This window comes from Condylura cristata, unplaced genomic scaffold (genome assembly GCF_000260355.1).
Source record: "Condylura cristata isolate star-nosed mole 26May11 unplaced genomic scaffold, ConCri1.0 scaffold00004, whole genome shotgun sequence".
In the NCBI taxonomy this organism is placed as follows: domain Eukaryota; kingdom Metazoa; phylum Chordata; class Mammalia; order Eulipotyphla; family Talpidae; genus Condylura; species Condylura cristata.
The window spans coordinates 66,787,448-66,815,443 of NW_004567105.1; the positions used below are offsets into that span (position 1 = coordinate 66,787,448).

Sequence of the window (27,996 nt, forward strand, 5' to 3'; positions counted from 1 at the left end):
GACCCACATGGCTGGCACTGCTCAGCAGTGTTCTTCCTTGATCTGTCTGTTCTGCTTCCCACTCTGTTTCTAGTGAAGCCTCTCACTGCCCCTGCACCTCTGGCTTGTACTCCAGTTGTATGAATAAATAAGTAAATTTAAAAAAGAAACACTGTATTCTTCTGTCTCTCAAAGAGAGGGACCCATTTGATCACTATTCCTTGGTCAGTGTTTCCAAAATTTAAGTTGATCACCAATATGTAGTCTGTCTATGCCAAAGCATTGTCAGAGAAGCAGTAGATTTGAAAACAAAAAGTTAAAATCGAAAGCAACACCGAGTATTACTTGATGATTCCATTAACTATTCTAAATTTATGCATCATGTAGCACAATATAATAAATGACTATTAGGAAAATAACTGGAACTAGGTAACAAGTGACACATATGGCAGATTAAAGACATTCACCACTTGTCTGTAACCTTCACAGAGGGCTGGAATCTGTTAGGCTTACTCTGATCCTTGACTTCAGTTCTTGCAGCTTCTCCACAAGCTTATCTTGAAACACTGACACTACCATGCTGCAAAAAAAGCTTAGTGGGAAAGGCCAAGTGGGAGGGGTAAGGCCAAATCATCCCAGATGTCCCAAATGAGAACAGACACAAAGACTAAAAAGTCATGGGGGTGCTGTAGTGACAGAAACCTTGACAAAAGTGACCGCATCACACATCATCTTGGAATTCATAACAATGAAGACGTGAAAAAGCTGGGCCTAATCAAATATAGAAAGTGACCTCAGAAATGTATATTTTTCTAAAACGTGAAAAAAATATATGTAGTATCAAAAAGTTATGACCTTGATGGACTACAACTCAAAAAGGAAGAAAATATATTAAAAAGTTGATACCATAATTATCAGTGGCCTTGATAAGAAAGAAAGGGAAAGACATCGTAGGTCATCAATGTGTTTTTGAGACCTCCCTCCACCCATTCATTCACACAGACAGACCTGGAATATGACCCATGTACAAAGGACCCTGCTCTAATGTGGTCATATTTTTAAAAGCACAAGATAAAGGTGGAAACTATATCCTAAAGATGAAAGAACACAAAAAGTAAATGGCAGGGATCTATAAGCATATTTACAGTAAAGTTCAGAATGAGCTAAGCTATTAAAAATAAAAGATGTCTGAAATTATGTTCTGGGGCCATAGTAACAAAAATCAAGAAAAAAAGTTAGATAGCTTGGGGTAGATAATATAATGCTAGTTCATAGAAGCTAGTGGAAATTCAGAACTCTTAATACTTTTTCCATCTTCTCCATAGAAGAGATTATTTTTCTGGGTAAAATTTAAAAAATGGAATCCAAGGTAATAAATAAAAGTAGATAAAACACACAGGTGGCTTTATATGAATTTCAAGTCTATAAAACATTCTCTCCAACAAGAACATTCAAGGAATAATCAAATGACATCCCAAGGCCCAGAAGAACTTGCAAATGTGATTTCAAGCAAATGTCAATAGTCTGTGAGGACACACAGCAAGAGCTCAGAAGTTAAATCAATGGTATTTCATTTTTCAGAAGAGAGAAAGTAGGTTCTGTTTAAAGACAATGCTTAAAATCACATCTGATAAAATTCTAGAAATACATACAGTTAATGAACCAGGTTTCTAATGAGCACTTAGAAAAAAAAAAAAAAGGCTGACTCTGAGGAGTTAGGAATCACAAGGATGTGTGGCATTTTGTATAGCAAAGGTTTATCAACTATAACATCTTTCTGTTTCCACATCAGCTCAGTAAGATCTCATTGCCATGATACAGATGAAGAAATTAAGGCTCCTGAACACTGAGTAAGTTATGATCAAAGTCACACAGTAAATGGCTGAATTAAAATTCATAACATATTTAAAATAAAAATCTTGATGGGTGCCTCTTATCAATTGTTGAAAATTCCCAGTCAATATCTCTTCAAATATTGCCTTTCTTCTGCAATTCTGATTAGCTTTCCTCACTCCATCCTGTCTGAATACTTTTCTTGGATAGTCTTGTTGGGGATATTGTTTTTAGCATTTTATTTTTTTCTTTTCTGGCAGTAAACTAACTGTATATCAATTTGATAATCCTACTCTTTCCTTCTGTCTTATAAATCATTAATTTCTGCTTTTTTATTTGATTCATTCCTTTCTCTTATTACCTTGTTTAACTTTTATTACTGTTTTCCTAGCCTTTGAATCCCCTAGTTTAATTATTTCTATATTTAATTGCTTAATAATGAAATCATTGAAATGAAAGACTTTCTCTTACAGGCCTGGCTGCACGCCACAGAGCATTATTATTAACAATATTTTCTAAACAACATTTAGAAACTGCAGAATTATTCAGAAGAGAACTTCTTTTGTCTATACTTCATGGACTAAATTTTAGTTCTATTCTTTTGTGATCCAAGAAAATAGACTCTGCATTGCCTATTTTATATAACTGGACGAGTCTTCAAAAAGTGCTGGCCTAATATATAACTAAATTCTTAAGTGTTCCATACATTTTGGGAGGAGGAGGAAGGAGGTCTATAGAGCCTCTATAGATTATGAAATGTCACTTATTTCCATTATATTGTATTTGCAGGTCCAGAGACTCAGAGTTTGTATTTAAGCTCTGTATGTAATCACAGGTCTACCTGGCCTTCCCTGAGCTGATCCTTCATCTACCTGATGAGGAGTTGTGGTAGGGCAAGGCAAATTGCGGTGATAACCTTCAAAGGCCACCCAAGGGCTCGAAGAATCAGTAAAACATGGTTTTAAGATAGCCCCTTGTGCTCAGGCCCCTGTCTGTCCTAGAGAGCTGGCGTGGTTTCATGCTCAACCACAGGGACATGGGAGCAGCATGTCCAACAGGGGACTGAGAACCCTGAGTGTAGAAGCCTTTTGTTGACTCTTGCAGGAATAGCCTGCTCAGCCTAGGGGTGAAGTCAACACAGGAATCGCTCAAGTTCAGCAAGTGCTTCCCTTTTCCAGGAAATCAGAAGCTACTGGGATGTTTCCTTGTACTGAGTCAGCCATAAGTTTTTGGGTCTCCCACAGCACAGTGCACCAAGAAGGCCATCACTCAGCCTATAAGCGTCATTCAAGCAAGACAAATTAAACCCAAACACTTCTCAGTCCATGGGTACTTGACCTGTTGGACAGTTACAAGCATTTAGCCACGTTACTATCTCCTGCTGAGTGTCTATTTAAATTGTCTTATTAAAAGTAGAATCTGAAGTTATCTTAGCCATACATAACGCAGTTTACTTTATATGTTATTACTTTTTACATTAGAAAGCCTCTTTGTCTCATTTAATGCTTCTTGCTTTTGAATTCTAATTGATCTGGCATTTGATAATAACATCCCAACCTTGCTTTTCTTTAGATTTCGTGTATGTGGATTAATCTTCAATTGCTTTGTAACCAATCACTACCAACAGTGGTAGTGATTGCCACTATTTTTATTATCTCACAGTTTCTGTGGATCAGGAGCCTGGGTATGAGCACAATTCATTTCCTGACACTTGCAGGACATAGGTCCCTGCGGTCTTCCAGACATTGGTGGGAACACCCTCCTAGAGAGGCTCTCTGACCAGGCCTTTACCTCAGGGAGGGCAGTCAGAAGACATGGAGCTCTCTTACAATTCTGCCACTACAAAGTTCACTTCTTTAAAAAAAAAAAAAAAAGAGGGAACTCTCCTGCACTGCTGGTGGGAATGCAAACTAGTACAACCACTATGGAAAACTGTTTGGAGGTTCCTCAAACTGCTAAACATGGAGCTTCCCTACAACCCAGCAATCCCACTCCTAGGTATCTACCCAAAAGACACAAAAACACTGATTGAAAAAGATACTTGTACCCCCATGTTTATTGCTGCTTTATTTACAATTGGAAAAACATGGAAGCAGCCCAAGTGCCCAAAAGTAGATGACTGGATAAAAAAGATGTGGTACATATGTACAATGGAATATTACTCAGCAACCAAAAAAGAGAAACACATGTCTTTTGCAGCAACTTGGATGGAGCTGGAAAAGATCATGCTTAGTGAGATAAGTCAGAAAGAGAAAGAAAAATACCGGATGGTTTCACTCATAGCAGGAGTATAATGGACCAGGCGAGAAAATAACAAAAATAATGAACAACCATATACCAGAGACATTTTGTGGGGGTGGAGTGGGGAATGGGATCAAAAATGGGGTGGGGGGAGGGAAATGCATGGGATTATGGTGATGGCACATGGGTGACTTGGTGATGGGAAGCCCGCGGGGATTACAATTGAGATGGAAAAAAATGTACAAAATGATGTAAAAATAAACTTTTGTAATAAAAAAAAAGATGTATTAATTTTGTTTTTGAAATTAGATTAAAATTTTTTAAAGATTTATTTATGTATGCATACAGAACTGGGGTACAGGCCAGAGGTGCAGGGGCAGTGAGACGATTCACCAGAGACAGAGTTGGGAGCAGGAAAGGCAGATTGACAAAGTACACTGCTGAGGGGAGCAGCAGTGGGGACAGGAGAGGTCTGCCGCGCCATGTGGTAACCCCTCGGGTGGGGATCCAATTCTCACGGAAGCAGCTGCAGCTCACTTGCAGTGCTGAGGTATGTTTATTTTGTTCAGGTAGGTCTTTGCTAATAGCATAGATCTGCTTTTTTATGAAACTTGAAGGTCTCTGTTTTTTAATAAATGACTGGCAGGTTTACCTTTACTGGGATAAATGTGACCGTCTTGTGTTATTTTATCTTGTGTTTTCTTGTGGTTTCCTTGACTCTCCTACCAGCCCTATCTAGGGATCAAATCTCCTCTACTTCTTTTTCTTCCTCTGGTCATCCAGAAACATATACTATCTTTTTTAAACAATTACTTGTATATTTTTAAACCATTTTATCCTATTTTCTCTATCACCATAGAGAACAAAGCAATAGGTAAAGATTTGCCTATATTATTTGTCTTCCTCTTCTTGCCCTCAACAAAAGCAAGATTATGATTTCATATTCAGATTATTGGTGATTTTTATGGTTTCTTCTCTCTTGAAAAATATTTTTGATGTCATATTATGTTGTGCCACCATAAGAACAAATATTAAATATTACATCAAGATTTAAAAGTTTAATTATTCACCACTTAATTTCTAGTTCATTTTCTCTTTATCTGAAGTCTCTATTTTGATTAAATTTTTAATTGAACAATTTTAAGCAATTCTGAATTTCTGAATATCTAAGTTTCTAAAGTTGAGGACTGGAAGATATGTCCAATTTCTGCCTTGTTGATTTATATAACATCACACAATTAGGACGTTAATGATTTTTTTGTACTCCACTTAGAAATGTTTCAAGATTTTGTAGTTCCAATTTAGAAAGTACAGAGGGTTTACACTACAAGATCTTCCCCTTAATTCCATCCTTTGCTTGTCTCATTTCCCCTCCCACAGTCAAACAAAGTGGTGTATTTTACCACTTTATTTATTTCTTATGCACAGCCTCTCTCCATCTCTCCCAGACCTTCTTTCCCTTCTCTATTTGTCTTCCTCTTCCTGAATACTTAATTTTTTTCTTCAAACTCTAAGACATTCTGGGCAGAGGGTATGTGGGAGAATAGAGTGTGTGGGTTAAAGAGTAAGGTGGAATATGATTGACTGCTGGCACTTTGGTGGTGGAAAAACCATGGTCACCAACTGTGGGAGAAATCCTATACTGTGGAATATAAACTAGGAAGTTAAATAAATACATACATACATACAGAAACAGATAAATAAAAATACAATAAATATTTTTTGTTCCTTTTAAATGAAATTGTATCACCCTGTTGTGTTGAACCTTATTTGCTTAGCACATCTTAGAGCTCTTCACCTATCAGTCAAGAACTTCCCTCTTGGTTTTTGCAACAGAGTATTACATTATCCAGTGTAGCATAGTTTATCTTCCCAATAACTTATTTGTCTATGTTTTAAACAATGACACAATTATAACTCCAAACATGTCACTTCAAATATATGAAGTATATTTGTGGGATAATTCTTAGAAATTCAATCACTGGTATTATGTATGTATGCATTTGCTATTTTGATAGTAACAACCAAATTGCTCTCCATAAGGTAAATAATTTATGCTTCCACTAGGCTAGGCATTTTTTTTAAAGATTTTTATTTATTTATACATACAGAATTGGGGTACAAGTCAGAGGTGCGGGGGGTGAGAGGATTCACTACAGACAGAGTGGGGAGCAGAACAGGCAGGTTGACCAAGTACACTGCTGAGGGGAGCAGCAAGACAGGAGAGGTCTGCTGTGCCATGTGAGTCACCCCTGGCCAAGATGGAACCCACGCTGCAGTGGCTGCTATAGTTCACAGTGTGCTTTAACACATTGTGCCACCAGAAAAGGCCCTAGGCATAGTTTTTAATGGTTCAAAAGCACAGAGCATGGCACTTTCAAATTTCCGTCCCTAGTTTTTATGCTTCTGTTTATTTTTGTGGGGCTGTTTGAGATTATGAGCAGTCACACAACCCCTCATTTATGCACCAAACTATCCTGGCCCTCTCTATTTTTCTCTAAAATACACGAATACTACAGCACACACTTTTACTGCAAAATGTCGCCAATTTAGGACATAATGAAACAATCCAAGTTCAGAGTACATGAAATTGGAGCATCTCTACAAAACCCATCTAAATGCCAAGCAGGAGAAGCTGATGAACTCTTGGTCTATGAATCAGTCTAATGAGAATTGATTTAACAGGTTCCAAAGAGCCTTATGTTATTGCTAGTAAAAGAAATCCCAGCCGGCACTTTCTAGCACTGCCTGGATATTAAACAGGGCTTATAATGATTAAGCAGTAGCAAAGTTAATTAAGACCTAAGTCCAGGGAAATGCACTGATCTCATAGGACAATGGTAGTCTACTAGGCAACTCAAGGAAGGAGAACTGTCATCAAGCTTCATGCATCAGGTAAAGGCCCTGCTATAAGAAGACTCACACTACCCCATCCCACCAGGTCAGCATCATCAGCTGAGAGCTTTCTCCCTACACAGGACAGCCACTTCCACACCAACCCGAAAGGCTCCTTCTTAAAACAAGGCCTCTTTCTGGCAAAAGGGGCAGGAAACAACAGTAAGGTGTCTGGCAATTGTTTTTCACATTGAATGGGGCCACCATAAAATGTTAATACTAAATAGAAAGGTAGGCTAGGGCCCTCCCTGGTGGCACAGCGGGTTAAAGCACAGCTCTAAGAAGCTAAAGCCAATTCAGCATAAGTTCGATCCCCACCTGCTCCTGAGGTGATCCACATGGCGCGGCAGACCTCTCCTGACCTGCCCGCTGTCTCCCTCAGCAGTGCACTTTGTTGATCTGCCTGTTCTGCTCCTCACTCTGTCTCAGGTGAAGCCTCTCATTGCCCCCGCACCTCTGGCCTGTACCCCAGTTCTGTATGCATAAATAAATATTTAAAAAGAAGAAAGAAAGAAAGGAAGGGTTTAAGAAAATGCAGAACAAATGAGAGTGCTGTCATACATTAAGGTCAGCCATCAGAGCAATGATGTCCAAAATCAAAAGAGGAAATTTCTAGAGCATTAAAATGATTTCATAAGCCTAAACATGGTTTCAGTCATGTTCATATCCATGCCCTCAAGGAATCCCTAGGACATGTGTTAAGGTCATCAGCACTAAAAGAGTGCTCCTACTCCATCATCATCACGGCTGGAAAACTGTCCCGGAGCAAACCAGTATCTCACATAATTTTTTAAAAACTATACTTGCTGATTAAATTGGTATAGCTAAAAGAAAAGGAAAATTTGCTAATTTCTACAAAATTATAGAAGATCTATAAAATTTCCAAATCTGACATGTCAGGTCTAGATGATCAATGCCAATTCCTAGGATATGCATAAGATACAGGGGTTTCAACAGGGTTCAGCTCTCAGCTGATGATGCCTAACAAAATTGTTCTCCTGGCACAATGTGTCAAGAGCTGACTGTTTCTTAGAAGGGGAGTATGCCGACAGAGTGAAATCAAAGGAAACTCCAGTGGCAAGGTTCTCCTTTGTTATTCTGACCTGCACTTAATGCACATTTCCTATTTTCAGTGAACAGAGAGGTACTAAGTCCACAGGGCTGCTACACCATTATATCTTACAGGGAGCTCAGCTCTATTTGTTTAATCAATGGTAAACAGATTCCTTGCCATAGAGAACGCAACGCTGGGTGTGTTCACTTGGATGCTGTCCATGGTTGCAGGACAGTCTAACAGGGAAGGTTTCACCAGTGAGCAGACACTGGGTGGGGTCTGGCACAACCCAGTGAAAACCAACTCTGGTGAGTCTCAGTAGCCTGGAAGAGTTTTATTTCATGCAGTTGAGTTAATCATTCTATTTTTAAGGATAACTTTAAGGAATAAAACATGGAAGAGAATGACAAAATTCCATGATGGATGAGGATCCTCATTGCAGCATTGTCTACTTTATAAAAATCATAAATAGCCCAAATAACAGCAAGAAGCAATTAAAGATAAATTTATATGCCATGATGGTGATGTGACACATGTGATACGACATGAGACATATTAGCGTACAATATAATACAGTCGTACCTAATGACACAGGACACTGCTTAATATATTATTAAGTTGGAGGAAACTATAAAATGTCAGTTCACTTTTGAAAAATGTCTATGCTAGGCACATATGCATATATATATATATATGTATGTATGTATGTATGTATGTATATGTATATACACTCTGTGTGTGTGCCAAGGATGGAGATATACAGAAGGGTTGAGGGAGTTAAGGGATAAGTAGAAAGCAAAACGGATGAGTTTGGCACTTTAGTGCGAGAAGGGTCATTATAGGGGAAATGCAGGTTTCCACTACATGCATATGGTAACATAGATTTACTCATTGCAATGTCCTCACTGGAACATTGGCTGAGAACTATTATTCATTTTGTTGTATTATCCTGCCAGTAAGCATAACATCATAGCTCTGTGACTTTTTAAACATAACTCCAGAGCTTCAAAATGATAATTCTGTCATTTTTCTCAAATGTAAGTAGCCAAAATATGCGAGGAAAAGTATCTTTACAGGGGTTATAAATTTTATATTTTTTCTTTACAAGACTAATGTAATTTGCCAAAATTCTGTAAAGTGCAAGAGTATAAACACACACACTATTCTATCAACCCAAGACAATCACTCTTAGCTCTTTCATTTTCTAATTTTCACACGCATTCAGGTCCGTGTGTGTATTTTATTAAATGTTCTTCCAGAGGTTATAACATTTTATTTCCTGCTTTCCTTTTAACCTCTCCTTACCTATTTCCCATATTGCTGCAGTCGCCATGAACATCAGCAGAAGGGGCTGGGTCATGCCAGAATGCTGCCCATTCCAGAAAGTCCCAGTGAGCTCGCTGCTCTTTTTCCTGCCATCTAATGAAACTGGCTTCTATCTTCAGAGGTTGACCAGAGAAGACAAACTGATGAACCAAAAGTGAGCTGATTTTGTGGATCATTAGGAAATTCATTGATGGAATTTGAAATGCTAAATCTGAAGCCAAACTGAGATTTTGGGACAAGTTGAAGCTTTCCCAGGCCCAGAAATTACACCTTTAAATTGACTCAATAACCTAATAGCTCAGTTATAGATTTTGTTCAAATATGGGATATAGGGGCCCACAAAGATCAATTAAGGTAACAGTATGGTGTCTGATCAGGGTGACAGTGGTTTTTCTCAGGAAATGGAGCATCTCCTATGAGGAAGGGAAGATAAAGTAGTGGGACTAGCATGGTCTTGGGAGCCAACTGAGGTGGTTCAAACTCTACCTTCACCACCTGGGAGACACAGAATGCTAAGCGCCTCCGCCTGCCATAATGTCTGTTGTATCAGCACCTAATAAAACGTGAATATAAGACAGGAAATACCAAGTTTGGGTGAACATGGGGTTTTCATGGAATAACTGGAACTCTTCCATGCTATTGGTAAGTGTATATCTGCTTTAGAAAACTATGCACTATCTATGCTAGCTAACACAGAGGCATACCTTGTGACCCAGAATCTCTACTCCTAGGCATACATAACAGCAATGCATCCATATAGTCACCTCAAAACAGATGATCCCAACAAAAGGATCTGTAACAGGTCCAAACTACAGTTTCCAGCTCCCAGGTAGATAGTGGAATGCAGCAACACATTGAAAACTACAGAGCAGTGAGCTATAACCACATGTAACATGTGGTTGAATCTAAAAAAATACTAAACACAAGAAGCCAAGTTCAGAAAAAGATACATTATATTATTTTGATCGTTAAAAATGGGAAAATGGGAAGAATTGATGGTACCACTGGCAGTACAGATTGGATTTATCCTTGAGTGGTAGTGACTAGAAGGGCTCAGAGAGGCTTCTGGAAACTGGGCAAGTTCTGTTTCTTGATTCGATGCTGGTTACACAGGTGTGTTTAGTTTCAAGGCTGATGCCAAGCTGGCCCTGGACAAGAAGCCTACAGTTCAGTTATAGCTGTCTGGCAGCTGCTTCTTCAGACGCTTATCCTTAATTCTCTCCTCATTTCACCCTCTTCTCTTCTGCCTTTACAGTTCTACCTATGATTTAATTCACTATTGCTCTAAATTATCTCTCCTCCTTCCAAAGTCCATGCCATATATATATATATATATATATATATATATATATATATATATATATGGAGGCTAATTTCCCTTTCTTATAATTCAGGGAAAGTAAAAGCTCTCACTACTGTTAAACAAAACTCACCCTTGTTTTGAAAATGGAAGTCAGCGGTGGCTGTAATTTACCAGTTAATCTGTCACTAGTTGTCTTCCTTTTTCTTATTAAGTCATATCTTTCAGACTTCCTGTCATTTTATGGGTCTTACTAGATCCCTTTTGTTAGCTCCCTTATAACTGGGCATTTACATGAAGGCCTGGTGCAAAGGAAGGCCAGATTAAATGCCACTGAACAAATTCCAACTGCCCTGATTGATAACAGCTCCTGAGCACACAGAATCTGACTTGACATGGAATAAAGAGCAGGGCTATGTCTGAACCCCAATACAGAGGCTGAGATGATGCTCAGGGAATCCTAGCACAGAAAAGGCACTGGGAATGCTAACATGTTTTTCCTTCTCAAAATCAGGAAAACAAAGGGCCTATACAAAGATAAAGTACCAAAGACCATGACCTTGTAAGAAAAAGTTGTTTCTCTCTAAGAGCAACATGCCAGCCTCTGCAAACAAGCCTCTTGCCCCAAGAATGCTAGAGGCAGCTGTCTTTGGAAGATGAACACAGCAGAGTCAGGCTGTTGTTACTAGGCGGCAGCCAGATAGAAACACCTGCTCTGAAACGTCCTCGTTGTGAAAGGAATCCTTGGGCTGGGTGGACTGGAACACAGCTGCAGTCAGTCCAGCCAGCAGTGATCTGACAAGGAGCGGGTGGAGAGAAAGGACAGGTCTGGTCTGTGATGACCTTTTCAAGCTGTCTTTCGAGCCCTTGTTCATTCTAAATGGTGAACACCAGGAAAGGAGCAGTGTGCATGGACAGAAGGTGCAGCAGGTCTCAAATTTCTCTTTTACATCTACGTTGGCCTTGTGTACAGCACGTGCAAACTGCTAACACCTCAGCCTAATTGCTAGTTTTTCATAGGGAGATGAAAGCACCTTGTCATGGGAAGTTGAGGAACAGGCCTCCCACAATCTCCTGTTTGCTATAAAATCTAAGACTCAAGGACTGGAAGCACCAAATGAATTAATCTGGGCTGGAGTGTGGTACGCAAGTGTTAAGACTTGGAGAGGCAGCAGAGCTGAGCAAGAACGCCAGTGTGGAGCCGGGTGCTTTGAGCCAGTGACTTCCCCGGGCTCAGCTGTAAATTGAGGACAATAATGCCTACCTCAGACAGTAACAAAAAGGACCACACGCACGATGACATTGTTGGCCTGGAAATCCCTAATGCCTAGTGACATCACAGGCCACCCGGACAGTACCTATTCGCCTCTGCTCCGGGCAACACTCTCAGTCTGCCTTGTGTTAGATTTAACCTCATGTGTTTTTGCTTTTCACAGTGCCTACGCAAACAATTTCATTGCTAATGTGTTCTCCAAAGGATGGAATCACCTAGTGAATGCATTTCTCAGAAGATAACTCCATCTTTAAGTGACATCTGATCATGTGTGATATGAGGATGAAGACTATATTTTAAAGAATAACTCAGACACAGCTGTTCTCTATCTGAGTCTTCCCCAATCTTCTCTGCACTCCGGAGCCAGACTCTGGGCATCCTGAAGCACCTTGCCAGGCTCTGCAGTGCAGCACACTGAGGCAGGCAAAAGAAGACAGGTCATTGCCCTCTGTTCCCTCTGGAATAGAGCTTTTCTTACCAGAGCTATTTGTAGCTGCCTGTTCTGTGGTGGTCCAGCTCTCCTCCAGCTCCTCCTGGTCTGGGCTCTAGAAGCCCCTCTTCTACTTGGGCAGGGTGCTTGTTCATCCTGCTTCTTAAAGCCTGTTTATCAAGCATGATCTGAGGGTAGACCTGGAAAGTAGTGCATCATTCCTGCCTCTTCTTTACTCTGGCTCTAGCTCGCAAAGCTCGTGAGTCCCTGCAAAGACTTCACACATCATGCTGCAGTTAGTGGTCCATATACCTCCTTTCCTGGGAGATGATAGCCTGTACTTTCAAGAATCTGGTGTATGGTCACAGCATCACCTTTTTGAACTGCACCCAAAATTCTCCAGTGAAGTCAAATGTACCAAGTACAGTCAAATCACAGCATTAGCCAGTATAGGGTAGGGGAGTGATAGTATATTCCAGTGGTTCTCAAACTTTTCTGGAGGCCCTGTTATAAAGCACATCGCTAATTATCACCCCCAGAATTCCTGACAAATTGCACTTCTAACAAGTTCCACATGGTTCTGCTGCTGCTCTCTAGAGCTCCAATAAAACTTCACTGCACAAACAGATGGTTTGGCCCGTGGGTCCATGGTTTGCCAACCTCTACACTAAAGGATTCTAAATGCTCAGCTGTAAACTTTGCAACGATGAGCAGCTAGACAAGAAATTAGAAAGTTAAGAAATTAGAAAGCTTGCCCACATTGCTGCTTCTAGATTCATCTAGTTAGTCAGAAGGTCATTTATTCTAGAGCAGTGCTAGAGTGGCTGTAGGTTCTATCCTGTGTAAACTTTGGTCTATACATCATAATTATAATTCATGTGAATGTAACTTTAAACTTCATATGCAAATCACGTATGCTTTTTAAAAGATTTAGGCCAGAGGTGCAGGGGCGGTGAGAGGATTTACCCGAGACACAGTGGGGAGCAGAACATGCAGACTGACTAAGTACACTGCTGAGGGGAGCAGTGGGTGGGTCAGGAGAGGTCTACTGCACCAAATGGATCACCTTCGGGGCCGGGGATCAAACTTGCACTGATAGCAGCTACGGCTCACTTGCAGTGCTGCATCCTAAGCCACTGTGCCACCAGGGAGGGCTTACATATGTATTTTTTAATGAAATTCTCTATTCCATATTGAGTGAGTCATGGTAGTTTGAGCTTTCCAAGAAACAGTTCAATTCATCAAGCTGTCGAATTTATGTTTGTAGAGATATTCATAGTATTAATTATCATTCTGTAAATGTCTATAGGGTCTACACTACTACCTTCTGTGTTGTTCCTGATACCGGTCGTTTGCATTTTCTCTGGGTTTTTTTGTTTTTTGTTTTTTGGCAGTCTTACTGAAAGTTTGCCAACTTTTAAAAAACTTTTCAAAGGCCCAGTTTTTGTTTAATTCATTTTCTCTTGTTTTTCTATTTTCAACATCATTGATTTTACTTTTTATTTCACTTATTATTTCCTTCTTTTAAGTTATTTTGGGTTTCTTTTACTCTTCTCTCTCTAGCTTCTCCAGGTGGGAGCTTAAATTATCAATCAGACATTTCCTCTTTTCAACGTGTATGTTGCTTGCTCTAAATTCTCTTAGCACCATTCAGTTGTTATCCAAAAAGGTTGGAATCAACTTCATCCAAACTCATATTAGAGCTGCTATTCTGACTCCTCGTGTGAATCAGCATGATCTTAATGGCCTCTAGAATACAGGGGATCCTCCCAAGAAGGTTTTCAAAGGACTTTGTGCAAACATAGCCATCTATGACAGCTACAGCCACATGAAATATATTTCTTAAATAGTAAGATTTGAAAGTTGAAATGGTGCCTTGATTCACAGACTTCAGAAGTGATGTTGTATTAGCAGGCATGAAAACAACATTAATTTTTCATCTCCAGCAGAGCCCTTGCATGACGAAGCATATTGTCAATGAGCAGAAATGTTTTAAAAGGAACCTTTTGCTGAGAAGTATTTCTCAACAGTGGGTGTTAAATATTCGGTACACTGATATAAACAGGTGTGCTGTTATCAGTATTTGTTGTTCCATTTACAGAGCACAAGCAAAACAGATTTAACATCATTCATGAGGGCCTAGGATTTTCAAAATGGTAAATGAGAAACGGCTTCAAGTTCAAGCTGTACTAGCCCCTAAAAAGAGTCATTCTGAAAATCTTGTAATCACACACACAAAAAAGAGTCATTCTATCATTTGAAGCTTTGAAGTCAGACACTGACTTCCCAGTATGACAATGTTAGATGGCCCCTTCCAAACAGAGGCTATTTCATGTACACTGAAATGTGTTGTTTAGTGTGGCCACCTTTGTCAACAATTGTAGCAAAATTTTCTGGGTAATTTGATGCATCTTCTACATCAACACTTGTTTCACCTTGTACTTTTATGTTATTGAGAAAGATTATTTGCTTAAGCCTCATTAACCAGCCTCTGCTAGCTTCAAACATTTCTTCTGCAGCATTCTCACCTCCATCAGCCTTCACAGAATTAAAGAGAGTTAGAACTTTGCTCTGCATTAGGCTCTGGCATAAAAGAATGTTGTGGCTGGTTTGATCTTCTATCCAAATCACTGAAGCTTTCTCCTTACCAGCAATAAAGCTGTCTCTTTCATGTCTGTGTTCACTGGAGTAGTACTTTTAATTTTCTTCAAGAACTTTCCCTCAGTATTCACAACTTGTTTTGTTGCACAAAAACTTTCATTCTATACTGGCTTTTGATATGCCTTCCTCACTATAATATTTCTAGTTTTTTATTTAAATTAAAAAATGTGCAATTCTTCCTTGAACATTCTTCACTTGAACATTTAGAGGCCACCATGGATTATTAGTTGACCTAATTTAATATTGCTGTGTCTCAGGAATAGGGAGGCCCCCAAAGAGGGACAGAGTTGGGGAAAAGGTCAGTTGATAGAACAGTCAGAACACACACAAAATTTATTCATTCAGGAGTCGCATGACCTGAGTTAATGGCACCCCAAAACAATCATACTACTAGCAAGGATCACTGATTACTGATTACTATAACAGATACAGTAACGGAACTATTTGAAATAGTGTGAGAATTACCAACATATGACATAGAAACACAAAGTGCTGTTGGAGAAATCCTGTCCATAGACGTGCTTGACCCAGGACTGCCACAAACTTTTGATTCATTTAAAAAAAAAAAAAAAGGCAGTATCTTCAAAGTGCAATATTGCAAAGCACAATAATATGAGGTATGCCTATAGTTACTGATATATGGTTGGACCTAAATCTATTACTTTTTCATTAATTCTGTCTTCCATTGCTCTATTTCTTTGTGCCACTCAGCTCTGGGTGACTCGAACATATTTTTAGAATTTCTTTTTGAGTTCATAAGATATGTTAGGTTGCATTCTTTGTATAGTTCTTTCAGTGATTAGATGATATAACAAATGTTATTTACACAAAACTTATTACCTTCTATATGGATATATGGTCATTTATTAAGCCCTTTACCCTGTTTATGATACTATTGTTTTAAATATTTCCTCTATATACCTAAAGTGACATCAATCAATGTTACAAGTTTTGCTCCAATTGCCAAACATAATTTTTAAAGTGTATTTAAGAAAAGATAAAGAGGAACCTATTTTTCATATTTTTGCTTGTCAAATCTCCTTTTCTGATGTTCTAAGTTTTTCCATGACTTCTGTTCAGAAAACTTTGTTTAGCAAGGTCTTTTAGCAAAGGTCTATTAGTAACATATTTTTAGCTTTTCTTCATCTTTGAATGGCTTGATTTCCCCTGCATTCCCTAAGGGTATTTTCACCAAGTATTACGTTCTAGGCTTATGGTTCTTTCCTTTCAGCACCTGAAAAGTAACTCACCACTGTGTCAATCTTCACTTCCCACGGTGGTTAGTTAATCTGCCTCCTACCCACCTCTTATATTTGTCTCAAATATAGTGTCCAGAGCTTTTAGTTTTACTTAGTGGAAAGAACAAGGAGATGTACACCTGTTCTGTCTTCTTGGTAGCAGAAATCAGTCAGCTGTCAACATTTTTACAGTATATATAAAGTTGGGTTACACTACCTCGCATGAATATGTGTAAATTTCAGAACATAGGATGCAAATTTACTTTTCATTTTTTCAAAATCCAAAGTCTTCCAAGACAAATTTATTTTAAAAGTTTCACATAAGCAATACAGTGAGTTTAACTATTCCCTCACTAATAGTACTGGGGGCAGGGAGGGTTGTCTATCTCTTGACATTTAAGTGAATACTCAGCTGCAGTGGAAAATGAAAGCTAAACAAGAGACATACTGTCACAACTGAGAAAACAGAGTGGAGGCCCCGTGCTCATTAGCTGTGCTGCTTGATGTAACATGTTTAATTCCTGGGGGCTTACAGTCTTCATTTGACAAATGAGCAGGTTACACTTGACTTCAGGCCTGACTTCTAAGATCTACTTTTGCTCTAAAAGTCCATCATCTATTCTCGTATATTCTCTCTCAAAACCATGGTTTGGTTCTGTTGGCTCTAGGGACAGCCTTCCCATCATTAAAAGAGAGGCTTTTAATGACCAAGGAAAGTTCCGATCAGAGGCATCCTCTGCCATGCTTATAATAGCACAGAACCAGCTCTGTGCCTGGTGAGCTTTGAGCTGATCAGCAATCTTGGGGCCTTTAATAAAATATTAGCACAGAGTACTGCAACGTGAAGGGGCAGATGGGCAGGGGCCTACGTGATTTGTGCAAACAGCCCAAGAGGGAGGCTCTGCCTAACCATGGGCTGCAATATACAAGACTTTGGAAATCACCTTTGAGGCAGAAATGTTTCTCTAGGAGAAAACAAACACTCTCAGTCCTGTGCTAAAGGTTAGTTAGTCCTGCTGGGTTCCTGCTTGTGTTCAGTGTTTCTACTTTGTATTTAAAAGAACAGCGGATTTTTATGTTATTAGTTACTCAACATCATCAGGCAACTATAGATCAGAGACATTGTGTAGGGAGAAGAGGCAGAAGGACCAGGACCGGGCTGGGACGAGCACGAGGGACAATGGTGACGGGGTACGGGTGACCTGGAGGTGAGAATTTCACGGGAAAACCATACATTGTACAAAAATGAAGGGTGATGCAATGAATATATTTTTTAAAAAATTAAAAATAAATAAATAAAAGAACGGGGTGGGAGAGCACAGGGAACGGTGGTGATGGTGCACAGGTGAACTGGTGCTGGGAATTCTATGGGGACTATACCTGAGAGGAGAAAATAAACAATGATGAACAATGATGTAAATTATATTTAAATGTATAAATTTTATTTAAAAAATAATAAAAGTAATAATAATAAAAGGCTTCCCTTTGAATTTAGGCTGTCAAAGAAGAACACACAATTTTCTCAGAAATCCACTCTTCATTGGCCCACTGATGCATTTTCCACTTCATACAGACATATTTTATTTCTATAACCAGAAAGAAACAGAAGCCGCCTGCCAGTTCCCACAGAAGGTGTGCAAGGGAATAAGAAAGGTTTATAACGACCTCCCTAAATAAAAGGCCACGGAGTCTGCAGTAAGAAAAAAAATTCCTAGCGGCTGAGAGTATCCCCTGGACACGGTGGATCAGCAAATGTGAACGTACAAAATGAAGAGTGATGTCAAAAATCTGAATAATGAGGCATCAGCTGTGAAACAAACACCAGCATTTCTTTCTGCATGTAGAGAATATTCTAATATCATAACTGGATGTGCTAGCTTTCAATGAACTCCAACCAGAAAAACATTTTAAATTACCAACCATTAGGAAAATTTAAAGATAACTGCAATTATTTAATTTACCAACCAGGTAAACCTGCCCATGAGAACAGGGAAGCTGTCATTCCAAAAGCATATTAGATAGAGGAAGAAAAAGGAGGAACCCTATGTCCACGCTGTTCACTGTGCTCACCTCCTCTGTGCTTCAGACCACTTCTGGCCAAATGACCTCGGACCTGCATGAATTATTATAAGTGGAGAAAACTGCCTTTACCACCTGCAGAAATTTTCCTCCTTACTCTCCTTCAAGCTCTGGACTCTATGCACACCTACTGCTGAAGAAATACCTTCTGCAGCCAGAGGTCAGAGGCATGAAGGTCAGGCCAAGAATTAGTGCCACAAAGGCTTTATCAGAACTCAGCAGAGCGGAGCCTCTGACATTTGCAGTGGAAAAGTAAATAAGGCCAGGTACTTAGACCACAAAAGGAACTGATAGAAAATTGTTATTAAAGATTATGGGACTATGAGATGAATGTATCTAGGATCTAGACTAGCAACCGTCCTAAATTAAGTAAATAATTAAAAGTAAATAGAGCATTAGTATAGTTCCTGGGTTTTCCCTACATTACAAGCACATTTGCAGCATCAGACTCCCTTCACCATTCCTAAAAGCAGACCCCCAAAGAAAATATGTGGTAATAAGATTTTATGTTACCAATGACCTTATTCCCATGGTCTGCCTTAATGTTTTTATTTCACATTCTCTATAGCATTCTCAAGACTCATCTCAGACTTAGCCCACTTTCTGGACTTTTCCTCAAGGGTTAACTAAGGCCCTTATTTAATTTGTGAGCCCCCCCCCCACCTCACTCTGCTGTTTCACTCCCTTCACATTCACCCAGGAGGTGCCTGACATTCAATAAATGAGTTTGAGGCACACGAACAATAGCCAAAAGCCTTGATTTAACATATTTGACCTTTAATTTATTATTAACACATACTAATAATATAAAACAGGAGATTTCCTTCTAGCCTTTTGTTCCATACCTGCCCACTTCAGGCTCCAGACTCTCACTGGACATCTCCTTCCCTGCCTCCTACTGGACATTCCCCATCACAAAGTGACTCTCAGACAGAGCTGGGTCAGACCATCAGGAGCCCCTGCTCTGGGCTCTCCTACTTCAGGGGCCTACAGGGGTACTAGTTGGCTGCTGGGTTTCCAATACAAAGGACAGAATTCCTGCCTTGCAGCACCCACCTCTGAGGAAGCAGAGTCCTTCATGGGAAAAGGGAATGCCACAGGGTTGGTGTGGATTTGAGACCTACAAAGGCTGAGAAGGGGCAGACAGGTGCATTCTGTGCTATTTCACAAGCCCCGGGGCAATCCAAAGAGGAAAGTCAAGGTGATGCAGGACTTAAGCAGGAGTGTTTGTTAATTCATTAGATCAATTTAAGCGCCCAAACAAAGAAGAGTGACAACAATGGCATTTTACTTTTTGAAATAGAAACTTCTTGAAAAATTAAGTTCTTCTAATAAAATTTTAATTTGTTTAAAATGAAAATGAATTTTGAATGAAGAAAGATCTCCAACTCATTTTATTAAAAGGACTATGTTCTTTTTACTTGAAAAAAAAATGGTGCTTAATCCTCAAAGGAGTTTCTGTTTAACAGATGAGAAAGACAAATTATTTCTGCCTTTGAGAGCTGCTTTGCTTCCCGGCAGTGGTTCTTCCCTACTCCCTGGAATCCCTTATTTTTTTCCTCATAATATATCACCTGACTGGTGGAGGAGGAAGGATTGCCTCCCACCCCCTTGGTGGCAGGGTGCAGGGCATGTCACCAGAGACATCATTAAGACAACAGAAATAGGCTCAGGTGCTTTCAGTCCCCTTCCTGAACACAGGAGAAAAGATTCCTAAGGTACCGCAGCTAGATTTTTGGAGCCAAGCCTCTTAGGAAAAGACTAGGCAAGGACATGCTCTGCCATACACTCTCCCTCTCCCCTTCCCGGGGCCCAGGCCTCTCCCTTCCCCAGGCCCAGGCCTCGCCTGGCCCAGCAGTCCTTGGCAGGTGTAAGCACACTGCCTGGTCAGCAAACGCTGACAATTAGTGGCCAGTTGAAGTCACAGGAAACAATTTCATCAAAGTCGCACCTCTGCTCCCCCCCACCCCGAACATGTCCATTAGAGCACCAGGGAATTGTTGGAAGTTGTCCAGCTGCTAACTAGCTGCTGGCCAGTGCGTATTAAATGAGAAGTTTCAGAGGCTGTGGCTAACTCACAAACACCTGCAAGACTCAATTTGAACACTAGAGTACCCCACTATTAACAAGTCATTTTTAAAAACCACCTTGTAATTGTGCCTGACAGTATGAAATCATAGGCTATAAACTATGATGACAGTGTATATGTTTGGGAGTCTTTCCACAGGGTCTTCTAGTGCATGAGAGACTAGAAGCAGAAGACCAGGTGTTTAGGCATGGGGACCACTAGGTGCCTAATGCCCTTCCAGCCTCTTTCTCCAGTTGCAAAATCAAGGGCTGGGCAATGTTTGAGTACTCAGGAACTGTAACAGTCAAAGTAATATGAGACTATGTTGCTATAACAAATAAAGCCAACCAAGTTGATTTCTTTCTCACACATCATCCTCTGGGGTCATCAGATGCCCATTTAATGTCTTAGAGAATGGGCTCCCTCTAGCCTGTGATGCATGTCTCAGCAGGAGCTTCCCAGGTCCCCACAGCAAGCAAGAACTTGGAAGGCATAAGAGCCTCAGCCTGGTAGTGAGACAAGCCCTTCCCGACACAGTCACCACCCAGATGCAGGGGTCTGGGAACTTTGCAAAAGCATCTGAAAGAGTTGTGGACACAAACCCTCTCCATCACCAGATCACATTCTATTTACTTATTTTAATAAATTAATCAATTTATCTGAACAGACATTAATAGAACATCATGACAAGCTACACTGCAAAAGTCAAGAAGAAAAGGTTCTTCAAATTTAGTCTGCCTGACACACAGGAAAACAGATAGAGAGATGAGAATAACAAGAAACCAAATGTCCAACAGACAGCCCAGAGGAGGAGGGACATGGACAAGTCCAGGGCCCTGGCCTCTAGGAGTTACCCTGGGGAGACCAGTGCGCTCCAACTCATGCTGAGCCTTCTGGCTCTGAGTAACATGGGGAACACTTGGTACCCACTTAATGAGGCCTAGCCACTCCCCCCTCCTCCCTACCCAAACCAGTGCATGGTGAAGTTCTGTTAGTCTGTCTACAGCCCAGGAAGCTGCACTTAGTGTTCTTCCTCTAGTCCAGGCTTTACTGCCTCCATAAGACTTTTTTTCTGCCATAACTGATGTCATTAAAAACATTCCAGGCACCAGCTTCTAGTGTTGGTCCCTTCAAGAAAGTGAATAGGCCTAAATATATTGTGTCTGCGCAAAACTCAAGGAGAGGGATGTGTTAATCAGTATAGAAATTTAGACCCTAACACTGACTGCATCAGTCATGTTCTCCCAGTAATGAGATTTGTCAGCAACACACAAAGTTTCTCCATCCTTTTCTGGTCTCAATTATATAACTCCTGAAAAGTTTGTAATTAGCAGAAAAGTAGAACTGGACACATATACTGCATTTAAGGACCACAGTGTTCAGAATCCTACCTAACTACTCCATTTCTTAGAATTTGAGTTTCTGTGCACATTAAAGGTACAGGAAGCTCAGCTGGCATCTGTGGTGGTACTGACAGCAACTTCTAGCATCAGACACCCTGGGATAGCTTTTGGGATTTTTTTTAAAGATTTATTTATTTATGCATACAGAACTGGGTACAGGCCAGAGATGCAAGGGCGGTGAGAGGATTCACCAGAGACAGAGTAGGGAACAGGACAGGCCAACTGACAAAGTACACTGCTGAAGGGAGCAGCAGGCAGGTCAGGAGAGGGCTGCGGCGCCATGTGGGTCACCTCCGGGGTGGGGATTGAACTCATGCTGATGTGGCTATAGCTACTTAGTGCTGTGCTTTAACCCGCTGTGACACCAGGGAGGGCCTTGGAGGTTTTTTAAATCTCTGCCTCTTTCCTAGGATCCTTGCATGGTCCTGACTAGCAAATATGGTACTGTGGCAAATGTACTCCAGATGGCAGATTAAGTAAATATGAGGCTCCTTATGGGGGGGCTATGGTGTCTTGGTGGTGGGTGTGACGTGACATATATTTGAAGAGGTGTGATTCTAAACCTCTGAGTGTTGGAAAGCAATGACATCCCAACAAAAATATAATCAAACAAACAAAAGGACAGCAAGAAAATAAGAGTATTTTGTTCATAAACATAAAGAGGGGGACAAAAAAAAAAAAAAGGACAACCAGCTACCTACATATTTCAATGAAATTCTGAAACAGGAGTGGAAGTAGCACACAAGATTTTTGATCACAGTTACTCAAGAGCTGGAGTGGCTCTGTGTAAACTGGGGATCCCTCCTATAGGGACGACTGTGTGAAATTACCAGGAGGAATTGTGCAGAGGACCCATGGCAGTGCCAATTCACACTGACTGCTTTATACATTTTTGTTCTCTTTCTGTGAATTCACTTGAATGACCTAATTGTGCTGAACCCTTCAGCTCCATTATCCCTTTCTACCTGACCATCATGGTATATTCAAAGGACATTTAGGTCACACTCTGCCATCTATCTACCTATTGACTACACTTTATACCAATCCTTAGAGACACTGTGCCTGTACCACATATTTGAAACTGGTGTGTCCGTCACCCTCATGGTGTATCTCAATTCAGACTAGCTACATTTTGGGTATTCAGTCACCACATGCGGTTGGGGTCATTGTGGATTTGGAATATGAACTCTCTGGGCGTCTAAAGACTTGATTTACCCACATGTAACCTAACAGTTAGAAAGTTCCTTGCACCTGTTTTTTAAATTAACTAATTATTTAATTAATGCTTTTTTTTTAATCTTCCATCTAACAAACTTATATTGAATATATACAACTTAGGGAACCAAAACAAACAAACAAAAAACCACAGTAGGAATAAAAATGATTATACTACAGTATTTACAGTCTGGTGAAAGAGGTAATAAGTAATGTACTGAAACAAAGTCAGAAGAGTAGGAAAAGGGGTAAGGAAAGAAAAGGAAAGGAAAACAACCCATATCAATTTTAAGGGAAGTAAGAAGGGGCATGATTGGAGCTGAGATGTGGGCACAACCAGGCTCTTGGGAAGTGTGAAGCAGCAGGATCATAAAGATTACTGCAATGACTAGGATGACAAGTGAGGAAAGTTGCATTGACATAAGGGTTGGAAGAGAGAGAGAGAGTGAGAGGCAGAATCAATAGGGCCTGACCTGGATGTGCGGGGGAACAAGTCAGGAGAGGAATTATAAAGACTGAATTTTGAGCTCCATGCCTGAGAAAGAAGACAGTGCCATTACTAAACCTATGAAATCCCAAGAGATAACAGGTGCACAGATGAAGGGAGCTAATGATGACGTACCATCTGGTTCTAACACAGTGGGCTAAGCATGACCTCATTTTTATCCTTCTGACTTCTTTCAAGTTCAGGCATTCAGACCCAGTCGAGTAGGAATAGCATTTCTACAAAAAACCCAAAAGGTAATACCAACGACAAAAGACTCAGAAAACCCTCTCTCCAGATCTCAGTATCCTCTATAAAATGAAAAGGATGGAACTGGACTGGGTCCCATCTCTACCTAGTCAGTCCCTTGGACCAGGTTTCCAGAGTATTTTTCTTAGTCTCTGGTAGCTGAGAGTTGTAACAGAAGATCATACAGGTTTGAGTCTAGTTCTTCCAAGAATGGTTCACAAAGCTCTTTGGTTATTTCTCAGTGGCATCTGCCAACAGGAAAAATTAAAGAGAGAAACAAGCTCAAAATAGCCATTGCCATCATAAACGCTACCCATTCTAAGCTAACAACTTACAAGGTTATCAAAACCGTGATTACAAGTGTGAACAGCCAATTTCTGAACTGACACTAAGCCCAACACGGATGCTGGCAGGGTTTCTGTAAGGCTGCAAAGGTAACTGTATGCTATTTGACATGAGGACTTTGAACTCAAGACCAACAGCAGGGAACACTCCCAGGAGTTATGTCCACATATGGTCCCAGGTAAGCAACAGAAGCATCTCACCTCAGTCGTTCTTCTTCTTTTTTCCGCAGATTGAAGTCCCGCTGAACCACCTGGAGAACATGCTCTGTTTCATCATCCGTCAGACCAGACAGGTCCAGCTTCCTCCCCATGACTTAATATCAAACAGAGATGATGAAATAAGACCTGACAAATGAAACAAGACCACAAGTTGAGGGTAAGTTAGACCTCTACAAGAACAAAATCAACCAATTTTGTTATTGCAACAGAATTAAATATATTTATAAGAAGTAGTGTCTTGTTTTGTTCTCATATTCAGTAGACATTTACAGATAACTTCAGCAAGGCTGCAGAGAAAAAGAGCAGACAACTGATCATCCATTAGTGTCATTCATCTTAACACTTAAATTAGAAAAAAAGGTAAATTATTCCTTTCACCAAAATGAAAAACACAAGAGACCTAGTGTGGATTTCCTCTAAATGCCAAAAGATAATATTCAAAATTCTAATTTCTGTGACTTAAGTTCTAAATATTGCACATAACTGCAAAATAAAATAAATTATGCAACTTTCAAAAATTGTATCTATACTATATCCCTTGAAGTTCTAATCACATTACCATGAAATATAAACTACAAATTACTGTAAACTCCCATTTGCAAAAGGAAAAAATATATAGTATGATAATCTTATTTAGCTATTTTCTCACCAGTATGAAAGATGGTACTTCAAAAACACCTTCCAGCAGTAGATAACTAAAAATAATGTAGGAAACATTTTTAATGAATGGCTATGTTCTACAATGAAGTCAAATATTTTCAGGAAACTGTCTAAAATTTAAGACTACCATAAGCATGAATCTAAAGATCCTCAATAAAATACTAGGGAAATCAATTCAGTGAGACTTCCAAAGCATTATATATCATGACCAAGTGGATTTTACCTAAACAATGCAAAACTGACTCCACATTCAAAAACAAGTCAATGTAATCCACCATGTTAACCCTTGCTCTTTATAGTAACATATTTATCCCCCAAATTATATTTTTTGGCTTTCTAGATTTTTGAATTTTATATAAATTATATAAAAGAAATTATACTATATGCACATCGTACATTTATGTATATGTGGTATGCTTCTATGTCTCAATGTTGTGGTTTAAAAATTCTTCCTTATTGATGAAGATGCCTCCAACATTCTTTGTGCATTGTAGTAGAATGAGCCAGGTTATGAAACATGCTTGTCTCTGTTTAGACAAGAGAAGCATGCCACATGTACCTATATATGGTTCAAGTTCAAAACACAGAAAGCCAAAGAACAGCTTTTGCAGGAATAAATGCGGTGAAACCATAAAGAGAAAAATGGGACTTCTGAGGGGAAAGACAGAATCTGACTGCAGATAGTCACAAAGGGGCTCAAGGCTACTAATACTGTTCTGTCTTATTGGAGAGACAGAATTGCCGTTGTTTCTGCTACCGGTTCTTCTTAGCATTGTAAGTTTCAGATTATATACACTTTTTGTCTGTAAGGTGTCTTTTGTAAGTATATAAATAAGATAAACCTAAACTAAATAAAACTAAAAATTAATGTCATAATTAATGTAAATATTTGACATCATGCACCATTATTTCATAATTAAAGCATGATAGTTCAAGAAAATATTTGAAACATTGTTCAAGGAATACACTGAGATAATAAAAATAGTGATGATAATGATTTTGATAGACCTACTACTACTTCAGACAGTACACTTATTATGCAATAGACATTTTCATCTTTCAATAATCTCAACCATCACAAAATCCCATGGCGGTCACTCCATTGCCAGCCCTTAAATATGAGAAAACAAGGTTCATAGTTATATGCTCTAAGACAAAGGGCAGGTGTCTGTATCTCTGATTCAGAGTCCCTGCCTCTTCTGCATATGGCTTCCTAAGGGGCACTCTGGACTTCGAGTTTTTTAATTCGAGATCCAGGATGCTAAGCCCTCTTTTTTCTATCTTGTGACAGCAAGGTGCAGGAGTTCCTATTACTTGGTTGTCACTTAGAAACAACTGATGCGCCCGGTTTATTTCTAGAATTATGATATCAGCACAGAGAACAGAATAGTTTCATTCCTAAAATTCTGTTGTAGTATAATTTGAACCTCATGGCTCTGTGGCACAGATTAATCTCAGGAGTCAACCAACAAATCACAGAAGGAATTCCAATTACTGAAAACAAAATATTTTTTCATGCCACTAATGCTAATTGTTGAAATTTTTGATCCACTTTGCCCATGTGGTGGTGGAGGTGAGAAGCTCGGGTGCAGACTGAGAGAGAATTCAGTGTGTCTAGAAGTAAATTAGAAGTGAGACTCCACCCTTGTTAGGCTGCAAAGGCCAGGGGAAGCTTCATAAATTGCCAGTCTGCACTCTTGGCAAACAGGAAGAGAGGGAAGGGCACGGGGAAAATGCAAACACCCCATTAAAAAAAAAAACCATTAAAGGTGATAATGGCACTCTGGAGGTTCCCAGAAGGTGACATATCTGTCCCCTCCACTTCACTTCATTAGCTTTTGGTTTCTGAGAATTTTAAATAAGATTCCAAAACGCCCAGTTAGTAAAAGACAAAAGTGGCAGCTTTGATTATATCAAGTCTTAAAAGAAAGAACAGGACTCAAGAGGGATAAATGGTTTCTATAAAGATATAAATAAAGTAGCTCTAAGTGGACAATACAGAATAAGGAGAAAACCATTTTTGAAATGGTCAAAATTTTTCTTCCTTTTTTGGTAATAAACACAATTATGTTGCCAGCACAAAAAAAAAAAAAAAAACAGCATCTCAGTGTTGGACAAGCCTCAGTGTTTTCTCAGCAGGGGTCACTGAGGTATGACCCTTTCATTGCAAGGTAAAAGAGGAAAAGTCCAGGAGAAGGGAACAACTTCCAAAGACACAAAGCCAGTCCTCACCAGGGCTTAAGATCCGGGATTTCTCTGGTTCATACCCAAAGAAGATGGGAGCAAGGAGAATACAGTTTAAAATTTATTAATGATAAAATTAATACAACTTCAAGATTTAATTAGATCACATTTCCCTAATGTGTGTTTTTCAGGTTACTCTTTCCACAGCATCTGAGAAAGGGGAGCTCTGTGGTGAAATAAATTTGAGAAATGCTTCAAACTGTATTGTCCTCTTGGGGATGCACAGTGCAGAGAAGCTTATCAGAGCCTCTAGAAGGTCTGTGGTTAAAGACTCGGTCTGATTTTGTTTAACCCTGTATTTCTCACAGGTATTTCTCTGCAGGTACCTCATTCTTTGATTATAGGGACATCTTCACATTCAAAGAAATGACTGGGAAATACCGCAGCTAGTGCATCCCCTGACGACAGACTTTATCAGCTGCTCTAATGTAATTACTTGATTTAACTGTGTTTTTAAGTGTGATTGTCATAAGAAGCTACAGAATTAGATGAAACTTAGAAGAAGGCGATGATTTAAAAAGAAAAGCAAATGGATACAGCTGTAAAGTCAAAAGAACAAAAAAAGGCAGAAATGTCTCTACTACATTTGTGAGAAGTCACAAAAGTGAAGAAGGCCATAGACGTCTTAAAAGGTAACCAGGTAGGCCTCTCCCTGGTAGTGCAATGGGTTAAAGCCCCGCATTATGAAGCTCTACAAAGCCACTGCAGGACAAGTTTGATCCTTGGCCAGGGAGCTGACCCACATGGTGCAGCAGACCTCTCCTGACCCGCCCGCTGCTCCCCTCAGCAGTGTACTTCATC

At 39.7% G+C, this 27,996-nt stretch overlaps 1 protein-coding gene across 2 annotated transcripts in view; it reads right to left on the minus strand.

Annotated features, from left to right (window-relative positions):
* MYRIP (myosin VIIA and Rab interacting protein) overlaps positions 1–27,996 on the minus strand; it is a 219,562-nt gene that overhangs the window by 164,071 nt on the left and 27,495 nt on the right. For both annotated transcript variants that reach the window (XM_004676288.2, XM_012720627.1), the window contains exon 2: positions 24,274–24,417. In XM_004676288.2, the coding sequence (XP_004676345.1) occupies positions 24,274–24,383 (110 nt within the window). In that variant the 5' untranslated portion in view covers positions 24,384–24,417. The remainder of the gene's footprint in view (positions 1–24,273; positions 24,418–27,996) is intronic.